At 41.6% G+C, this 20241-nt stretch overlaps 1 protein-coding gene across 2 annotated transcripts in view; it reads right to left on the reverse strand.

The window, feature by feature from the left end:
- Positions 1-5801: 5801 nt before the first annotated feature.
- LOC120299802 (platelet glycoprotein 4-like) overlaps positions 5802-20241 on the reverse strand; it is a 48968-nt gene continuing 34528 nt past the window's right edge. For both annotated transcript variants that reach the window (XM_039325013.1, XM_039325012.1), the window contains exons 5-14: positions 19788-19967; positions 16537-16628; positions 16229-16275; positions 14902-14971; positions 13079-13266; positions 12043-12161; positions 11556-11629; positions 9741-9795; positions 8187-8351; positions 5802-6309 (exon numbers count right to left, since the gene is read on the reverse strand). In XM_039325013.1, the coding sequence (XP_039180947.1) occupies positions 8187-8351; positions 9741-9795; positions 11556-11629; positions 12043-12161; positions 13079-13266; positions 14902-14971; positions 16229-16275; positions 16537-16628; positions 19788-19967 (990 nt within the window). In that variant the 3' untranslated portion in view covers positions 5802-6309. The remainder of the gene's footprint in view (positions 6310-8186; positions 8352-9740; positions 9796-11555; positions 11630-12042; positions 12162-13078; positions 13267-14901; positions 14972-16228; positions 16276-16536; positions 16629-19787; positions 19968-20241) is intronic.

A 20241-nucleotide genomic window follows, 5' to 3' on the forward strand; every position in this document is an offset into this window, starting at 1 on the left:
ACGTATTCACAACTGATACTGTCCCCTAAGTCCAGGTCAACAAAACGTCAGCATGAAAACCACCAAGTTCAGAGAGCACCAAGGACCCCAAAGTTCAGCCCTGAATGAAATAAATGAACCTTTATTATCAAAGTATAACATGTACACAGTGAGATTGGCTGAGCTTCCCTCCGTTCCCCCCCCCCCATCACAACTCACAGTGACTACAAACCCACCAACTTATTACACCCTGTGAGCTAATTGCACGGCACGCCGGCTTCACGAGTCTATCATGCATAAAATTATGTCCCGTTCAAGAGTTGGACAGCCCATGGATAGAAGCTGTTCTTCAGCCCGTTGGTATGGCTGGCTATGTTTCTAGATCTCCTTTATTCTCCCAATGGTAGGAGAATAAAGAGGTACCGTAAATGCCGGCGTATAAGACGACTTCCGCGAGAGCTGAAATCGGCGCCAAAGACGGGGGTCGTCTTATACGCCGAGTCGTCTTATACACCGGAAATACTGGTAGTTTCCGGCATATAAGACGACGTTCTAGGAATGTGGCCCGGCTATAAAGACAGGGGTCATCTTATATGCCGGGTCGCCTAATACGCCGGCATATACGGTACTAACCAGGGTGTGAGTCATCCCTGAGAATTTTCCTCACTCTACCAAGGCAACGGGCCCTGGCGATGTCATCCTGTGGTGTCAGGGAACAGCCCACGATGTTTTGTGTGGTGCTCACCACTCTCTCGTATATCTTCCTGTCCGCGGCTGTCAAGCCAGCATACCAAACCACCATACAGTATGTGAAGATGCTTTTTTTTTTCAAACTCTCCCCCATACATATACCGTGATATTTATCAGATGTTAACATACATTCTTTTTACATTCATATATAAGATACTTTTGATAAAATGAAATAAATACATACACATGACTTTTGGTGTTGCTCGCCCATTTCCTCTTTCACTGTATTCACACTCCTTCTTCTCTACTTTCTTTCTCCCTTTCTTCTCTTTCTTCCCTACTTCCCTCTTCTTCCTCTCCTCTTCTCTTTCCTTCACCACTCTCCTCCCCTTTCTCCCCACTTCTCCTCTTCTCCTCCAACCTTCCTACTTCCTTCTCCCCTCCTTTACTCTTTTCTCTCTCCTCTCCTTTCTTCCCTCTCATCCCTCTTCAGATACGATTCAGGGGTAATGTCCGAGCAACTCCTCTCTCCAAATTTCCTTATCTGTATTATATACAATAAGATTAATTTTCTCTTACATTAATACTTCTATCTATCTAACCTTCTCAGTATATACATCTATAAATATTTATATAATCTCCAGTTATTCAATACTGTGTTGCCTGGGTCTCCCATGTGAGGACGCTTTCAATAGTAGACTGGTAGAAGAAGGTCATGAGTCGTCATTCTATCCTGTTCTTCCACAAGACCCTGAGGAAGTGGAGTCTCTGTTGGTCCTTTTTGGCCACCTGGCCTATCTTAATTTTCCAGGTAAGATCTTCACAGAGGTAGACCCCCAGGAATTTGAAGGAGAAAACCTTTTCCACACAGTCCCCTTCGATGGAAAGTGGGTCAGGTTCCTCTCTTTTCCTCTGGAAGTCTACACCATCTCCATATCTACATATATTCTCTTCTGTCAGAATTGGGCCTATTCTCCATGCTATTCCACACTGACATTGCTTTGTTGGCTTGCAAAAATGGCAATTTGGGGGAGGGCTGTTAAACTATCCAGATCATTTCCAGAATTCCTTTCCTTTTTTTTTTTTCATAGGAGCCCTGGTGTTTCAGTGGTTAGAATGCAGCATTGCAGGCTGACTCTGCCCACTGCCAGCAGTTCGATCTTGCCCAGCTCAAGGTGGACTCAGCCTTCCATCTTTCCAAGATCAGTAAAATGAGGACCCAGATTTTTGAGGGAAATAGGCTGACTCTGTAAACTGCTTAGAGAGGGCTGCAAAGCACTATGGGGTGGTATATAAGTCAAAGTGCTATTGTTATTCCTCCCTCCCTCCCTTCCTTTCCTCTCTTATTCCCTTTCTCATTTTCCTTCTGGAGGCACAGTGGTGAGAATGCAGTACTGCAGGCTACTTCTGCTAACTGCCAGTTGCCAGCAGTTCGATTTTCACTGGCTCCAGGTTGACTCAGCCTTCCTTCCTTCCGAGGTCGGTAAAATGAGGACCCAGATTGTTGGGGGGCAATACGCTGACTCTGTAAACCGCTTAGAGAGGGCTGTAAAGCAGTGTGAAGTGATATATAAGTCTAAGATAGTGGTTCTCAACCTGTGGGTCGGGACCCCATTTGGGGTCGAACGACCATTTCACTGGGGTCACCATACAATGCAGTCTGCCATTTTTTCCCCCTTTTCCTTAGCTGTGCTACTCCCTTTTATTCTATTGGCTTTTGAAAGCCAATAGAATAGACTCTCTTGAATAGAGTCTAATTCTATTGGCTTTCAAAAGCCAATAGGAATTGTCCAGGCTGTCTCTGCGCTGCTGAGCTCACCAAAAATCCCATTCTGCAAACGGTGCTGCACCAGTTGAGTAGTCCTCGACTTACGACCGGTTGAGTAGTCCTTGACTTACGACCAGTTGGGGGTCACGGCATTAAAAAGGTTGAGAACCACTGGTCTAAGTGCTCTTCTTGTTTCTCTGGTACCACTTTTACATTTATTACCTAGCCACTCTCTCCATAGACAGCAGGTGTTACCGGGATCAAAAATAGCTTTTTTTAAAAAAATCATTTGCAAAACACTTTATCAAAGCCATATGAATAAATGCTCCTTAGTGAACTTCAGCTGTCATACATTTTTATCAGAAAGGAAATCCCAGGATATATATATATTTTTTTTTATGAGAAAGGAAATCATTGACACAACAATATGTCTTGCCTGGCTCTCCACAAAATGAAAAAAAAAAAGTACAGATAGGGCTTTAAGACTGTATTCTGTTCAGTCTTTATCTAGCAGTGTCTCTCTTTATCTGGAAAAAGTTTCTCATTAACAATCACTTCCTGATAAGAAAAATCCTGGACTGTGCTGAGATGGACAAATTAACAAAAGAGATAAAAGAAAAGGAAGACACAGAATACTATCGAACATGGAACGAGTGGTATGACTGGTTGGAGACTAGAAATAATAGAGGAGAATAAATGTGGGAAGGTCAAAAGTGAAAATACGTGTATAATAATGTATAATAATATTAATATGAATTATTCTTAGTAAGAAGTAGAATATGAAGGAAGAAAAATGTAAATAAGAAACAATGGGGCAATAATGAAAAATATTCTAAAGAAGAATAAGGGGGGGGGAGAAATGTAAATAATAGAAGATTACCATTATGTAATCGCTGTTAAAAAGGGGGGGAGGAGTATATACTGTGTGTGTATGTGTGTTATGTTTTGCTTTCTTTTGTTTTGTTGGTTAAAAATAAAATAAAATAATAATAGTTAAAAAAGAACAATCACTTCCTTTTACATTTTTCCCACATGCGCATAGAGGACACCCGTTATTTAACTCAGTCCGTCAGAATTTATTTCGATCAAAGTCTTGTATAGCATTAAACCATTAACAAACTCTTTAAAAGCAAAAGTAAAAGAGGGGTGGGCAACTGTAAAACATAAGCTAAAGGAATAAGGCAGAATATGATGATCACTATACCACGTTATGTCTCTACCACTGATTATTTGTCTGAAAATAGGACTGAGAGCTAGAGGTAGCTTAAAATAAAATATGAAATAAATAAAATGACATGTATCTATCTATTTATATCTAGCTGTTCAAATGTTAGCCATATTTATATTATATTGAGGGTTGGGAATTGCTGTAAATGGCTTGAAACTTTCTTTCCTTCCTTCCTTCCTTCCTTCCTTCCTTCCTTCCTTCCTTCCTTCCTTCCTTCCTTCCTCCCTCCCTCCCTTGTTTCTCTTCTCTTCTCTTCCCTTCCCTTCCATTCCATTCCCTCTTTTCTTTTCTTTTTTCTTTCGTCCCCATCTCGCCTCAAGCATCTAAATAGCAACATAACAGAATCTGGCCACGTCCAGAGACGTAGACTCTCTTGGATTGGAAAGCATAATTTGTATGTAGAAAATATCAGACTATCTTGGCTATGATATCAGGTGAGGAGAAACAAAGGGACTTTTCATATCTGTATGACAACAACAGTAGAGTAAAATGTGGACAATAGATTCTACAATGCCTCTATCATATGGACATAATCAAGCAGAGAATAGAGTAGAGTAGAGTAGAGTAGAGTAGAGTAGAGTAGAGTAGAGTAGAGTAGAGTAGAAGCTGGAAGGGACCTTGGAGGTCCTCTAGTCCAGCCCCCTGCTCAAGCAGGAGAACCTATACCATCTCAGACAGGTGATTGTCCAGTCTCTTTTTAAAAACTTCCAGGGATGGAGCGCCCACGATTTCTATAGGTAAGCTGTTCCACTGGTTGCTTGTCCTCACTGTCAGGAAGTTTCTCCTTAATTCAAGGTTATGTCTCTCCTTGACCAGTTTCCAACCATTGTTTCTTCTCCTGCCCTCTGGTGCCTTGGAGAATAATGTGACCCCCTCTTCTTGTGGCAGCCCTTCAGATACCGGAATACTGTTATCATCTCTCCCCTAGTTCTTCTTTTCTTTAGACTGGCCAAACCCAATTCCTGCAGCCGTTCTTCGTACATTTTGGTCTCCAGGCCTTTGATCATCTTAGTTGCTCTTCTCTGAATTTTTTCCAGACTCTGAACATCTTTTTTGTGGTATGGTGACCAAAACTGGCTGCAGTAATCGAGGAGTGGTCTTAATAGGGCTTTATAAAGTGGTACTAGGTTTTAACAGAACAGAATAATAGAGTTGGCCATGGTGAATTGGCCACGGCGAGTTGACCATGGTTGAGTTGGCCATGGTGATTTGGTGGTGGCAAATAGTCCCATTCCGGTTAATAAAGTTGGAAGGGACCTTGGAGGTCATCGAGTCCAACCCCATGCTCAGGCAGGAAACCCTACATCATTTCGGACAGATGGCTGTCCAGTCTCATCTTAAAAACTTCCAGTGTTGGAACATTCACCGCTTCTGGAGGCAGGTTGTTCCACTGGTTAATTGTTCTAACTGTCAGGAAGTTTCTCCTTAGTTCTAGGTTGCTTCTCTCCTTGATTAGTTTCCATCCGTTGCTTCTTGTCCTGCCTTCAGGCACTTTGGAAAATAGCTTGACTCCCTCTTCTTTGGGGCAGCTCCTGAGATACTGGATACTCTCATGTCCCCCCTCATCTTTCTCTTCATTAAACTAGACATACCCAATTCCAGCAACCATTCCTCATATGTTTTAGCCTCCAATCCCCTAATCATCTTTGTTGCTCTTCTCTGTACTCTAGAAAGAGTCTCAACATCTTTTTTACATTGTGGTGACCAAAACTGGATGCAGTATTCCAAGTGCAGCCTAGCACTGTGTTGGCTTTTTTGGCAGCTGCAGCACACTGCTGGCTCCTGTTTAAGGGATTGTCCACTAGGACTCTGAGGTCCCTCTCAGAGTTACTACTATTGAGCAAGGTACGCCCTATACTATATCTGTACATTTGGTTTTTCTTGCCTAAATGTAGGACCTTACACAGAACCTCACCTAATTTTGTTCGAGCCAAAACTATTAAGACTGCCTCTTCAAGGAGGTTTGTGGGCCTGCCAAAAATATGAAAGGTGTCTATTTAAGATGCTTATCGTTACATTATCCCCAAGATCTTCCCAACATAGTGCATCAGGAAACTACTTTGCAAATCTGCAGCAGAGAGGGAAGTTTAGAGGAGCTTGAGGTGGGGTGGACAGAAACCCACATAATCAAACAGGGCTTTTTGGAAAGTCTTTTACTAGCAATTAATAGTCTACAGTTGTTGGTCTTTCTTCCTTCCCTTCAAAATAATAATAATAAAAAAGTCACAGCTTTTGAATTTAGACACAACAGGGGTTCTTTTCTTTCCGGAGTGGGAAGCCAAGGAAATAATTCTTTTCCAGCCCAGCCATTCCCATTCTTCAACACTGGAGGATGCAGAGGAAATGGCAATCTGAGCTGCAAAAATGGCAGAACAAAGTCAGATGCAAATTGGAGTTTCATTTCGAAGGGGGGCGAGCCCCAGAAGTTCAGGTTTCATGCCAGTCTTCCTGGTGGTGTGAAAACAGGTCATCTGAATGTCTGTGGATTTCTGATTGGAAAAATGACGTATCTGTCACCCGCTGTTTTGCAGACGCCTTCCGCAGGATATTTACATTCACAGACCACAACCAACAACAACACCAGGAAGGCAGGTCTACCCTCTGCTTGAAATTGGAAGAAACGGATGCTTTCACCAGCAGCGTCCTGCAGGATGACAAAAGAAAAGAAGAACACAAATGAGTCAGATAAATCCAGAATTGGTGGAGGATTGACCGGGACTTAATTTCTATTTGAATGCATCTTGGAGCTAAGTTACTAAGATCCATATTATTATTTTATCTCTATTTGCCTGTCTCTTCCTCAAGCTACGGGTCCATAGCCTTAGTTAAAATATATCAGCATCCATCACTGTATCTCTCTGTTGCCAGTAAGGATCAATATCTAAAAGCCCTATATAACAGAATAACAGAAGGGACCTTGGAGGTCTTCTAGTCCAACCCCCCGCTGAAGCAGGAGACCCTATATCATTTCAGACAAATTGTTGTCCAATCTCTTTTTAAAAACCTCCTGTGTTGGAGCATTCACAACTTCTGGAGGCAGGTTGTTCCACTGATTAATTGTTGTGTCAGGAAATTTCTCCTTATTTCTAGGTTGCTTCTCTCCTTAATTAGTTTCCATCCACCTCTTCTTGTCTTGCCTTCCAGTGCTTTGGAGAATACGTTGACCGCCTCTTCTTTGTGGCAGCCCCTCAGATATTGGAAGACTGCTATCATGTCCCCTAGTCCTTCTTTTCATTAAACTAGACAAACCCACTTCCTGCAACTGTTCTCTGTATATTTTAACTTTTAGTCCCCTGATCATCTTTGTTGCTTTTCTCTGCACTCTTTCCAGAGTCTCAACATCTTTTTTAACGTAGTTGCGATCAAAACTGGCTGCAGTATTTCAAGTGTGGCCTTACCAAGGCATTGTAAAGTGGTATTAACACTTCACGTGATCTTGATTCTATCCCTCTGTTAATGCAGCCTAGCACTGTGTTGGCCTTTTTGGCAGCTGCAGCACACGGTTGGCTCATGTTTAAGTGATAGTCCACTAGGACTTTAAGATCCCTCTCGCAATTACTACTATTGATCCAGGTACCATTTATTCTATACTTGTGCATTTGGTTTTTCTTGCCTACGTGTAAAAAACCTTACTTTTCTCTACATCTTGTTAGATAGGGCCCAATGTTCAAGTCTGTCAAGATGCTTCTGTATCTTGTGCCTACATCACAGGCAATTGAGAAGGGGCCAGCGATGTTTCAAGGAAAGGAACAGATTGACCATGGACTCTTTTGAGTATGCTGTTAAAAACAAATTTGCTAAGAGACGGCAACCTATGACATGGCGCTGCATAACAGCAACTGTCCAATGATCTGTTTCATTCCCAAGGATTGAAAATCTGGCCGGTTCCCCAAGTGCTGGTTGTTAAGATCCCATAGAATATTATCTATTAGTTGGAACAGTTGCCTGAACATTGGTTTTTTTTCCCTTTTTCTTCTTTTGTTGCTACCCACTGTTTTTAATGTCTTAGGCCACCTGTAATGGAGCCTAGAGTCCTTCCAAATTAATTAATTAATTACACATCTTGTTAGGAAGTCTGTATATAGCCCTACAGAACAAACAGTGCACTGTCCACCTGTGCTTTTCTGCTTAACTGCGAGAAGGAAGCAGGAAACTTTATTCAAGGAAAAGACATAGAATATATACCACAGATCAGTGGTTCTCAACCTGTGGGTCGGGACCCCATTTGGGGTCGAACGACCATTTCACGGGGGTCGCCAAACAAGGCTGTCCGCCATTTTTTCCCCTTTTCTTTGGCCACGCCCCTGGCACCCAGTGATGTATAAGTGGTTGGGGGTCACCACAACATGGGGAACTGTATAATGGGGTCGCGGCATTAGAAAGGTTGAGAACCAATGCCATAGATGCAACTACGAACTGATAAACTCTGCCATCTACTGGTTGAAGAATATACTGCTTTAGTCATTGTACAAGTACGTGAATCATGTATTCCAAAAGATCTTAATTCCAAACCTGACTTACTTATTTAGCACTCTTCCCTCTGCATACAAAGAAAGCAATTAGGAATCCCAGGAACATCACAGAACCGGTGATAATTAGCGTCAATTCAAGGTAGTGCAGCAATTTGATCTTGTTGCTCACTCTTGATCGGAAAGCTTCTGCTTTCTCATCACCAATAATAGCTGTCTAGAGAAAGAAAGGGAGGGGGGAAAGCATTTTTCAGCATCCTTCCAGCAGAAGAATACAATGTGAATACTCAGCAACAGTAATGCTCTTCTCAAATATAGGAGTGGCCAAAATTGTGGAAACCTTTTGGGAAAAATGTATTTCTGAGGTTTGATGGCTAATAACATCACTTTTTTGGGGCCAGTAGTACCATAAAATTATATATCAATGGAAAGATAATTTAATCAAGAATGTAAGGCAACAAAGTTTGTTCAATTATCTGTACTGTGTTCTATGAAAAGTTACAGCCAAATAACCAGAAAAAGGAAGCACAACTTGCTCAGGTTGATCTCAGGTAGCTTTCCTTCATCCGATTGTAGCCAATGCGCATGAGTGTTTAGAGAGCCAATCGGGTGTCATCTTGTTTTGGCAATGAGCCAATCAGATCACAGTAGGATTCACTTATTGATGTCTTGTATTGAAGCTGAGAGGAGGACATTGGTCAGTGTGTTATGTGATTGCTATCAAGTTGGTTGGGTTGTTTTGTGTTCTTTCCTTTAGGGAGCTTGTAAAGGGAAGATAGGGAAATTTGGAGAGAGGAATTGCTCAGACATTACCCCTGAATTGGGATGAGAGGGATGAGAGGGAAGAAAGGAGAGGAGAGAGAAAAGAGTAAAGGAGGGGAGAAAGAAGTAGGAAGGTTGGAGGAGAAGAAGAGAAGTGGGGGGAAAGGGGAGGAGAGTGGTGAAGGAAAGAGAAGAGGAGAGGAAGAAGAGGGAAGTAGGGAAGAGAAGAAAGGGAGAAAGAAGGGAGAGAAGAAGGAGTGTGGATACAGTGAAAGGAGAAATGGGCGAGCAACACCAAAAGTCGTGTGTATGTATTTATTTCATTTTATTAAAAATATCTTATATATGAATGTAAAAAGAATGTATGTTAACATCTGATAAATATCACGGTATATGTATGGGGGAGAGTTTGGAAAAATAAAAAAATATTAAAAGGAAAAAAAAAATACTGTAGCACAAAGGCAAGAAGAACATATCCTGATAGTCAAGATGACTTTTGAATTTTCCTGCTTCCTTCTGTATATCAAGATTGGGAGGTTTACATAGAGAGAAGCAGTGAAACTGGGAAAGGAGAGAATGGGTGATATGGGAAGTAGGTTTCTACTCGTTTCATTTCAGAGGAAACCAGGACCAGTTAAGGACAGGAATCTCTGGATCTTCTCCCAGGTCAGAGAATTGAGACAAGTGCTTAGTCTTTCCATGATGGGTAGATGATTGTATAGAAGCAGATATTTGGGGGGATTTTGTTGTTGTTGTTGTTGGTTCAATCAACAGTGATCCCAGACTGGCCAAAGAGTCAAACTAAAAGGAAAGATTACAGCAACTGAAAAAGATATACACTGACCTCGTTCAGCCACAAAATAGGAAAGATAAACTCATGCTTAATCTTTTTTAGGGCTCTGCAGAAAATAAAAATAAGAACAAAAAAAAGCAGCAACATTAAAACAACACAGTTTGGGTCAGCTGTCTTCTGAGAACACAAGAGATGACTACCACATTATTTGAGGTTCTATACCAGTGATGGCAAACCTTTTAGAGACCGAGTGCCCCAAACTGCTCCACCCCCTGCCCCACCCCTGCTCTGTCCCCCCATCCCCTGCCCCACCTGCCTGCAGGGCCACTCACCACCTCCAGGGCCCGCCGCAGATCGCCCAGGCAGCCCAGCAGCGCTATGGCGGCCACGCCCTCTGCCCGCACCCCGCAGCATCAACTGTGCACGATGGGGTGTGAGGGCAGAGTCTTGTCTATGCTGCCTAGCTGCCATGTCCTTGGCTGCGCTGCTCCGCGTGGGCCATGCTCAGGGGCGACTCTCCTCCAGGGGGACTGCTGGAGAGGAGGGGGTCATGGGAGGAGGCGAGGCTGGGGCAACGGCACGTGTGCCCACAGAGAGGGCTCCGAGTGCCGCCTCTGGCACGTGTGCCATAGGTTCACCATCACTGTTCTATACTATTTTTCTTGGAGGCCGATTGACATTGCCTTGCAGAGAAATGCCTGTTTTACTTTGGTTTTTTTCCTCCAACTTTAACCTGGTTAGAAATGCCCACATTGGTTTAGATTGTTACCTTTGAGCCAAAGACTAAAGGCATTTTCAAAATAAGCAAAATACAGAAAGGAGAGCTCTCTCTCTCTTTTGTGGCCAACCACATATATTTTGGGAAGGAGGGAAGAAGTCAACAAAGCCTTTTCTGTAATGTAGAGAGGAATGTCTCAGGGGAAGGAGATTGATGGATTTGTTTTTTGTTTTTATTATGGATTTTAAAGTCAACACAAAATTGTTGTCCATCTGTCCTATCACATTTTTCTCAGAAGAGGCTTTAAGGAGACTTGAAGGCCACAGTTGACCTCTACAGCCTGCACACATAAAGGGGGCAGAGCATCAGTGAGAATGTCATGCCTGCCATCTTGCACATTTTAACCCCTTCTCGAAGGCGCTATTGCCCATAAACCAGTTCTTCTGATAAGCATACAGTAGTGGCCAGATTTGTGGAAACCTTTTGGGGAAAGGGTATTTTTGAGGTTTGATGGCTAATAACACCACATTTTTGGAGTAGTACCATAAACCTATATATCAATGGAAAGATAATTTAATCAAGAATGTAATGCAACGTAGTTTGCTCAATTATCTGTACTGTATTCTATGAAAAGTTACAGCCAAATAACCAGAAAAAGGAAGCACAACTTGCTTAGGTTGATCTCAGGTAGCTTTCCTTCATCTGATTGTAGCCAATGAGCACGAGTGTTTAGAGAGCCAATCAGGCGTCATCTTGTTTTGGCAATGAGCCAATCAGATCACAGTAGGATTCAGATATCGATGTCATGTATTGAAGCTGAGAGGAGGACATTGGTCAGTGTGTTATGTGATGGCTATCAAGTTGGTTGGTTTTTTTGTGCGTTCTTTCATTTAGTGAGCTTGTGAAATGTAATAAAATTAAAGTCATGGTGCAAAGAGTTGACTGGTCGCCCAGAAAGCGATGTAAAATAGTATTATTAAGTGAACAAGGCTACAGTTATAAAGAAATTAGAAGAAAAATGGGTGGAAACCTAACCACTTTCCCTCTACACTTTCCCCAAAAAGTTTCCACCATTTTGGCCAATACTGTACATGCAGAACAAACAGTTCACTTTTCTTCAATAGAAAAGAGTAACAGCCGAGACTTACGTGATTTTTAAATTCGGTCTCACCAATAGATTAATCTGCATCCTTTTGGCAAAATGCAAGGTAAATCCGGTGATCTAAACCAAAATAAATACAGTGAACTTTGGGGGTGGTGGGGAATATTCAAACATTAGCAGCATTAAATAGATGCTGAATTTGGAGAAATTTCCCCAGCACTGGACAAAGTTGATTCTCAATAGCCAGGAAGTCATAGCTACCGTACTTGTTACAGGGATGCGATTGCAATTATTTTAAACTGGATTTTGAGCTTGATGTTTGCTTTTAAAGTTGGTGTGTTTCATTATTTAAATGGGCTTAGAATAAGCAGCAAAAAAACAACAACAACAACTCAGAACCCTCCTTGAAATGCAGGCTGATGGGCCCTTGAAAATCTACATCCCAGCTGTGGCTGAAATGAACTAGGAGAAAATGTTTCAGCAAACAAACCGAAACATAAAGCATAATATGGATTAAATTGGCAGTGACTTACCGGTTCTACATCCAGAAAGGTCTTGTGTTCGTCCACATCTGGCTTCAGTCCCTCAACATACTGAAAAAATTCCTTACTTGCATGCAGGAAATGGGGTAATGTGATGTAGACTGGTTTACCTGTAGAAATAAAAGGGAAATGAAGGCCATATGCAAGCTGTATCGTAAGGTATCTACTCATAAAACTGAATGGAAGAATGGAGATATTTCTTTGGTAAGCTTCCATCCCTGACTTCTTATTCTGCCCTCAGATGCTTTGGAGATTTGTGAGATCCCCTCAAATATTGAAACGCTGTTACCATGTCAGTTCCTTATATGGCAATCTACAGTCGTGGCCAAAATTGTGGAAACCATTTGGGAAGTGTACAGTAGAAATGCTACCTTTGGTTAAGTTTCCACCCATTTTTCTTCTCATTTCTTTATAACTGTAGCCTTGTTCACTTAAGAATACTATTTTACATTGCTTTCTGGGCGACCAGTCAACTCTTTGCACCATGACTTTAATTTTATTACGTTTTGCAAGCTCACTAAATGAAAGAACACACACACCAAAAAAAACCCCAACCAACTTGATAGCGATCACATAACACACTGACCAATGTCCTCCTCTCAGCTTCAACACATGACATCAATCACTGAATCCTACTGTGATCTGATTGGCTCATGGCCGAAACAAGATGACACCTGATTGGCTCTCTAAACACTCATGCTCATTGGCTACAATCAGATGGAGGAAAGCTACCTGAGATCAACCTGAGCAAATTGTGCTTCCTTTTTCTGGTTATTTGGCTATAACTTTTCATAGAATACAATACAGATAATTGAACAAACTTTGTTGCATTACGTTCTTGATTAAATCATCTTTCCATTGATATATAATTTTATGGTACTACTCCAAACAAAAGTTTGAAGACCCCTGCTTTAACACAATTACTGATGGGGTGAGGAACATTCTAGCCATCCCTATTATTAAGAAGGCAACCTATATGTTTTGGTCGAGGTAAAAAAAAAAGTGTTCTCTATTTTAACTCTGTTACCTGCTTTGCAGGGACTGATATCCATAATTCCACTTAATGTACAGTTCCGACTTATACTCTTATCGGTGCAGAAGCAGACATTATCAGGATTGGAAGCAGGTGATGCAAAAGCCGATGGAGGGATAACAAAGCGATAAATTGGGATGCCTTTCACGGTCTGCTCGCTTTCAAAACTTGCAAAGATTGACCTTTATTGTAAAAATAACATGAAGCAATGTTATGAAGGATCATACACCATGATAAACAAAGACCCACCAATCTCGTCGATGGAAATTCTCAGTCATCCAGGTCATGGTTGTCCCAAAAGGTGCTTTTTCAAAAGGCAAATGGACTTTGTTCTTCCTTGAAGACATTTTGTTTCTCATCCAAGAAGCTTCTTCAGTTCTGCAGAGCTCCAGAACTAAAAAGACATCTTGGGTGAGAAGTGAAATATCTTCAAAGATATGAGGAATTCTGGGAGTTGAAGTCCACAGGTCTTCAAGTTGCCAAGGTTGGGGACCTCTCATCTAACATCTTGGATCTCAATCCTTGATCAAAATGATTGAAGCAGTCTTCAATCAGATTGCTCTCCACCATGGCACTTGGGTCAGGCAGGAGTGATTGGCCTCTCAGCAAGGCAGAAACTGAGTCCATCATTATTTTGGGAGGCAGAAGTTCTAAAAGACCATATAAAAACAAAGCAATCAACTGCATCTTCGCAGGAAGCCTTGAAATCTAGAGTTTTGCAAAGAACCACCATTGGTTTCTAAAATAATGGGGCTGATCATGAAACGGTTAAGGTCTCTGCCAGTTTGGGGGAAACTGAATTTTGAGTTACAATTTTAATAGAGAAGCTGCTTATGGTGAAATTAAGCAGACCAGATCAGAAGTCCCTCTGGATGAACGTGGCTGAATTTCAAAATTCCGTTCCAGATAGTCCTTGAGTTACCACCATTCATTTAGCAAGCAGTCAAAGTTACAAGGATCCTGAAAAAAAGGAGATTTATGATCCATCGTTCTACTTCTGACCATCACAGGATTCCCACTGTCATGTATTTATGATGGTAGGAGCGATCACCGTTGGCAGTCTACTCAGACAGCTTCCAAAAAGCAAAATCAATATGGGAAGCAAAATCAATTAGATTAATGATATTTATTTATTTATTAATAAAATTTATGTGCCGCCCAATCCCTAGGGACTCAGGGCGGCGTACAAAATTAAAACAATAAATATAACCATAAAAATAAGTGCATTCATACAGCATGTCCCAATCGTATCCCGGCCCCCCCCGGCGACATCAACCCCAGGCCTGCCGGAACAGGAGAGTTTTAATGGCTTTCTTGAAGGCTGGCAAGGTGGGAGTAGTTCGAATCTCGGGGGGAAGTTGATTCCACCACATCGGAGCCACCACAGAAAAGGCCCTTCCCCGAGGCCCTGCCAGCCAACATTGTCTGGCCGACAGGACCTGAAGGAGGCCCAATCTGTGGGACCTCACCGGTCTCTGGGAACTATGTGGCAGTATGCGGTCCTGTAAGTAACCTGGTCCTAAGCCATGAAGGGCTTTAAAGGTGACAACCAGCACCTTGAATTGCATCCGGAGACCCACAGGAAGCCAGTGCAGCTCGCGGAGGATAGGTGACACGTGGGTGTACCTTGGTGCACCCACAATCGCTCTCGCGGCTGCATTCTGAACCAACTGCATGACTGACTTAACAATTGCAGTCAGTCACCCATCCACCATGAAAAAAAAAAAAGTCATAAAATTGGGCTCACTTCACAGCGAGCTCGCTTTGCACCAGAAATTCCCGGTGGTGGTCCTACGTTGAGGTCTACTTGTATTTACCTGCAAATATCTGAGGAAAAGAATTGGAGCACTTCACTCTTGTCGATAAAAGGGTGGAAGGAAGCTGCGTCTGTGAATTACAATCAGAACAACTTGTGAATGGCCAGCCTCGCAGCTCATACACAAATCCTGCATTTGAATTCAAAGCACGGCTTTCCAATTGAGTCTGGCTCTGTCTGGTTCCCTGTTCATCTGACTCAGCTATTCCGTTCTATCTGTTGGGTTATCAGAGGCCAAGAAAGACCTTCCAAAACTAAACAGTATCTTCTCCTGCTTATAACAGGCAGATCCACATTTTTCTGGAGTCGACAGACTGAGGACCTCAAAGTAAATTTGGATTTAACAAATAATTTAAACCTGGCGAACCACTTCTCAAACAGTAGGTGCCCAAGATGATGGATTCCAGGTGATTTAAGGGGATCAGCTATTTAGGAGATAGACTTACCATTTAAATAAAGCACCCTATTTATTGAGAATTTGGCAAAAAAATAAATAAATCCTGATGCCGTCTCTATAAAGATCTTGCAAAGCTCCTTCAAATATCTGAGAGGTGGGATAGCGAACTGTCAATTATTGTTACGGTCGCTTGAGAATATCCTGATTCTTCGTGGTTACACAGAGAAATCCATGCAGTTTTCCAACATTTTGGAAGTGGTTTGTCAGCATGGTTTTCTGGAACTGAGTGAGAGTGTGATTAAGCCAAAATCACCCCCCCCCCCAAAAAAAAGTGTGTGTATGTGTGTGCGCGTGTGTGTGTTAAAAGGCAAAATGATCTATGACTTATCACTTGTTGTTTGTCATACAATGAAAGCTTATGCACCCAAGACAAATTCCTTGTGTGTCCAATCACACTTGGCCAATAAAGAATAATATTCTATAAAGAATTCTATTCTAACAACTCGTGCTCTCACACATGGCAAGCTTGGGGGAATGCGTTGAAAACGGACGCTTAAATTAGTTTTTCTGTCTTTTGTTTTCAAGCTTAGCCCTCCACATTTAGTGTAGCAAGTGCAACCAACTTTATTTGGTTCTAGCAAATGGACCTTTATTGTCTAACCTTGGGAACTTGTCCTTGAAATCTATCCATCTTTCTGTTTTCACAAACTTCACAGTTTCTTCCCACCTTAATTTTGATAGGGCAAAGAACAAAAGCAGGGCCACTGTTTTATTTTATCTGTATCATTTTATTTTATGTGTTGAAGTAAGATCTTTAGGAGCTTTGCACCTAGACTTCAGTTTTGTCCTTGACCTACCTTAGTGCAGGCCCGAATGTATATTTGCGTGTTCTATACAGAAATGAACAATACTATTCCATTGAGACACTTACCCGTGCCGTTCACCATACCGCAGTAACTTTGCCAGTATTTAATGGTCCTTTAAAAAATAGAAAAAAAGAAAAATAACATACAGCTCAGATGATGCCATGACATTTTCTTAACTAAACAATTGCCTTCTGAATCTGAAGAAAGCGTGGGAATTCAACAAATTCAGAAGTAGACAATCTGTTCTCAAGGTTTTTTAGTATCTATACCATTCTGGGCAAATAGTTAAGTCACAAAACAGAACGGATAACTAAACCAAAGAGCTGTACATTTTGGAAAAAAAAAAAGCTATATTTCCCGAAATATATTGTACCTGCTATTATTATAACTGAAGATGGTTCCTTTCTTGCTTAAATCATCTTTCCCACTGTAAATTTGGAAAGGGCCATCAAATGTTTCGTTGTACTTGAACAAGAGAAAGAGAGAGAACAGAAAGTTATTTTTTGATACAAACAGGCTTGATCATCAAGATAAATTGCCTAGTATTTAAAAATCAGCTCTACAAAATCTAAGATATGTCCAACATTCTTCATTTTCTGTTTTTAATAGACACTGGCGGTTTTTTCCCCCCGTGTACCTAGGATATGAAGATCTTCAGTTATGAAGTATAGTTTGGCTAAAATTTCAAACAAGGAAACTGTGAGTTCAGGAAACAAAATATAACTGAAGATGCCCTGAAGTCAACTTTAAACAAAGCATTCATGTGTTCTAAAAATGTTGTTGTTGTTGTTAATTGCGAAGTTGTGTCTGACCCATCGCAACCCCATGGACAATGTTCTTCCAGGTCTTCCTGTCCTCTACAATCTTCTGGAGTCCATTTAAGCTCACGCCTACTGCTTCAGTGACTCCATCCAGCCACCTCATTCTCTGTCGTCCCCTTCTTCTCTTGTCCTCAATCTTTCCCAGAATTAGGTTCTTCTCCAGTGAGTCCTTCCTTCTCATTAGGTGGCCAAAGTATTTGAGTTTCAACTTCAGGATTTGGCCTTCTAAAGAGCAGTCAGGGTTGATCTCTTCTAGGACTGACCAGTTTGATCGCCTTGCAGTCCAGAGGACTCGCAGGAGTCTTCTCCAGCACCATAGTTCAAAGGCCTCCATTCTTTGTCGCTCGGCCTTTCTTATGGTCCAACTTTCACAGCCATACATTGCAACTGGGAAAACCAAAGCCTTGACTATATGCACTTTTGTTGACAGGGTGATGTCTCTGCTTTCTTTTAAAAATAACCCAACCCAATATCAGATAAACTCCCAGGAACCTCAACCGGGTGGTATGGAATTGGCTAATATTTTAACCTGCCTTGTATGACAAAGATGCAAGTAGCGTATACATATTGATGGCAATATTTCCACCTCCTTGAAATCTATGGAGATTCTCCATCATCCAGATCATGGCTGTCCCAAAGGTGCTTTTTCAGAAGGCAACTGGACTTTCTTGTTTTTCTTTGAAGACGTTTCGCTTCTCATCCAAGAAGCTTCTTCAGCTCTGACTGGATGGTGAGGAGTGGAAGGATTTCATAAAGCACCTTTGGGACAACCATGAGCTGGATGACTGAGAATCTCCATAGACATTTAGCTATGTACTCCCTTCGAAAGGTGAGGGAGTATGAATGGATTTCCAGAAAACATTGCAGATTACAGGAACCATTTGGGCTTCAGTTTGAGATGAAGACCACATAGACTCATACCCAACAGCCTGCACCTTCCACAGTGAAGGGACACAGGGCAGAAAACATCCTGCAGCCTGGAAGGCTCCACAAACATTTGCATCACTCAGGTGACCTCAAGGGAGCAGGTAAACATTCAAGTGGCCTCAACGACTCTCTAAAAGAAGGCAAATGACCAGCGGTCTGCAAGGAGTATAAATCCTTCAATTCCCCACCATCCAGTCAGAGCTGAAGAAGCTTCTTGGGTGAGAAGTGAAACGTCTTCAAAGAAAAAAACAACAAAGTCCAGTTGTCTCTTGAAAAAAGCATCTTTGGGACACCTCTTTGATAATTATTCCATTTTCTTTCCTCCTGCCTTTGAATTATCAATGTCACATTTTATTTTATTTTTTTGATGAATTAGAATTGCTAAGGTTGCATTCTGAATCTTGATCATCTAAAACTTCCACTGCTTTCAATTCTTATCCAACCTCCCATTTTTCATTCACAGCATCAAAAATAATGTGAAAACGATTTTGCAATCACAGCCGTAAAACTATTGATGCATTTACAAGACAGCCGTTGACATAATTACTAATGATCTTGGTAGTACCCTCTCCCGTGCAGTGACAATTGACATCGAGGTCAACTGTAGAATTGCCAAGGCAAGTTCTGCATTTGGCAGCTTGCGGACTAACATGTGGGACCGCCGTGGAATAAGTCTTGCTACCAAGCTTAACGTTTACCAGGCAGCAGTGCTAACTACCCTATTGTATGCTAGTGAGACCTGGACAGTGTACAGGAGGCACGTTAGGCAACTGAACTACTTCCACATGACTTGCTTTCGTAGAATTCTGAGGATCCGGTGGCAGGATAAGATACCAGACACAGATCTTCTCTCCAGAGCAGACCTATCATCAGTTTACACTCTGTTGATGAAAGCCCAGATGCGCTGGGCAGGCCATGTTGTAAGGATGCCAGATCATTGCATCCCTAAACAGCTCTTCTATGGTGAGCTGTCTCAAGGAAAGCGATCGCACGGGGGACAAAAGAAGCGATACAAAGACACGTTGAAAGCCTCTCTTAAGTCCCTGGATATTAACACCATCTCTTGGGAACTTCTGGCGCATGATCGACCGACATGGTGCACCTTGGTGTACCAGGGTTGCCAGACATACGAACACAGAAGGACAATCTTGGCACAAGAAAAGTGAGCACTCCGCAAAACCAGAGCTGTAAATGCTGAAATAACAGTGTCTACATTTCTTTGTTTAGTAAGTGGCAGAACATTCCGTGCTAACATTGGTCTTATTAGCCACCTATGGACACATCGTTGATGGCCCATAACCCACAAGATGTCAAGGTCTTCATCAAAATCGATGGATGAACAACAATTACTAATAGACTGAGATACATTATACACAAAAGATGAAAGTAATCAGTTGCAAGGAAAATGGAAAAATTGAAAAGCCGATCCTATGAAACAATGAGAGCTAATTCTCATATCCAAGTCCCCAAAGGAAAAAAGTGGCAAAATCTACATTTTCACATTTGTTTCCCCCATCCAATCATGATCCAGGATTGAACATGCTTAGCTTTCCAGATCAGCGAGGGTCAAATTGGTGCTATCATTCAATGACAAGGAACAAGATAAGAAAATGACTTTATACCGTTATCCAAATCCCATTTGTTGCTGTGCACTTTATTTCTTACATCCGATGCAGTGGATTGATCCCAGCAATGCCTTTGTATTTAGAGTAAAAACCTGTTGACTTTGGATAAGCCATGCTAACATAAATTTATTATTCTAATTTAAACATTCTGAACTTTCTGAATTTTAAGTGAGCGTTTATTATATCGGCACAAATGCTTTCCTTAGAATCCCATCGCAAATAATTAATGTTCCCTTTGAGTTCATACTTACAGGGTAGAATACTCCAACAAATGTTTTAATTTTTCTCGGGACGGATTTCAAGAAAGGATCGTCATAGCCCCAAAGTAATTCTTTCACAGTTCGAGTTTGGAGGAATCTTGATTTTGAAGACCTCATCCAGATATCCATCAAGGATTGAAAAAGTCCAATTTTAAACAAAACCGGTGCAGCCTGTATCAAATAGCAATATGCCTAGGACTTAAATTTTTGACACTGGGGTGCAAATCAACACAAACAAGCTTGAACTACAGTGGTGGCCAAAATTGTGGAAACCGTTTGGGAAAAGTGTACTGTAGAAATGCCACCTTTGGTTAAGTTTCCACCCATTTTTATTCTAATTTCTTTATAAATGTAGCCTTCTTCCCTTAATAATACTACTTTACATTGCTTTCTGGGCAACCAGTCAACTCTTTGCACCATTACTTTAATTTTATTACGTTTTACA

The sequence above is a fragment of the Crotalus tigris genome, unplaced genomic scaffold (assembly GCF_016545835.1).
Source record: "Crotalus tigris isolate CLP2741 ecotype Arizona unplaced genomic scaffold, ASM1654583v1 scf7180000024315.672297, whole genome shotgun sequence".
NCBI classification, from domain to species: domain Eukaryota; kingdom Metazoa; phylum Chordata; class Lepidosauria; order Squamata; family Viperidae; genus Crotalus; species Crotalus tigris.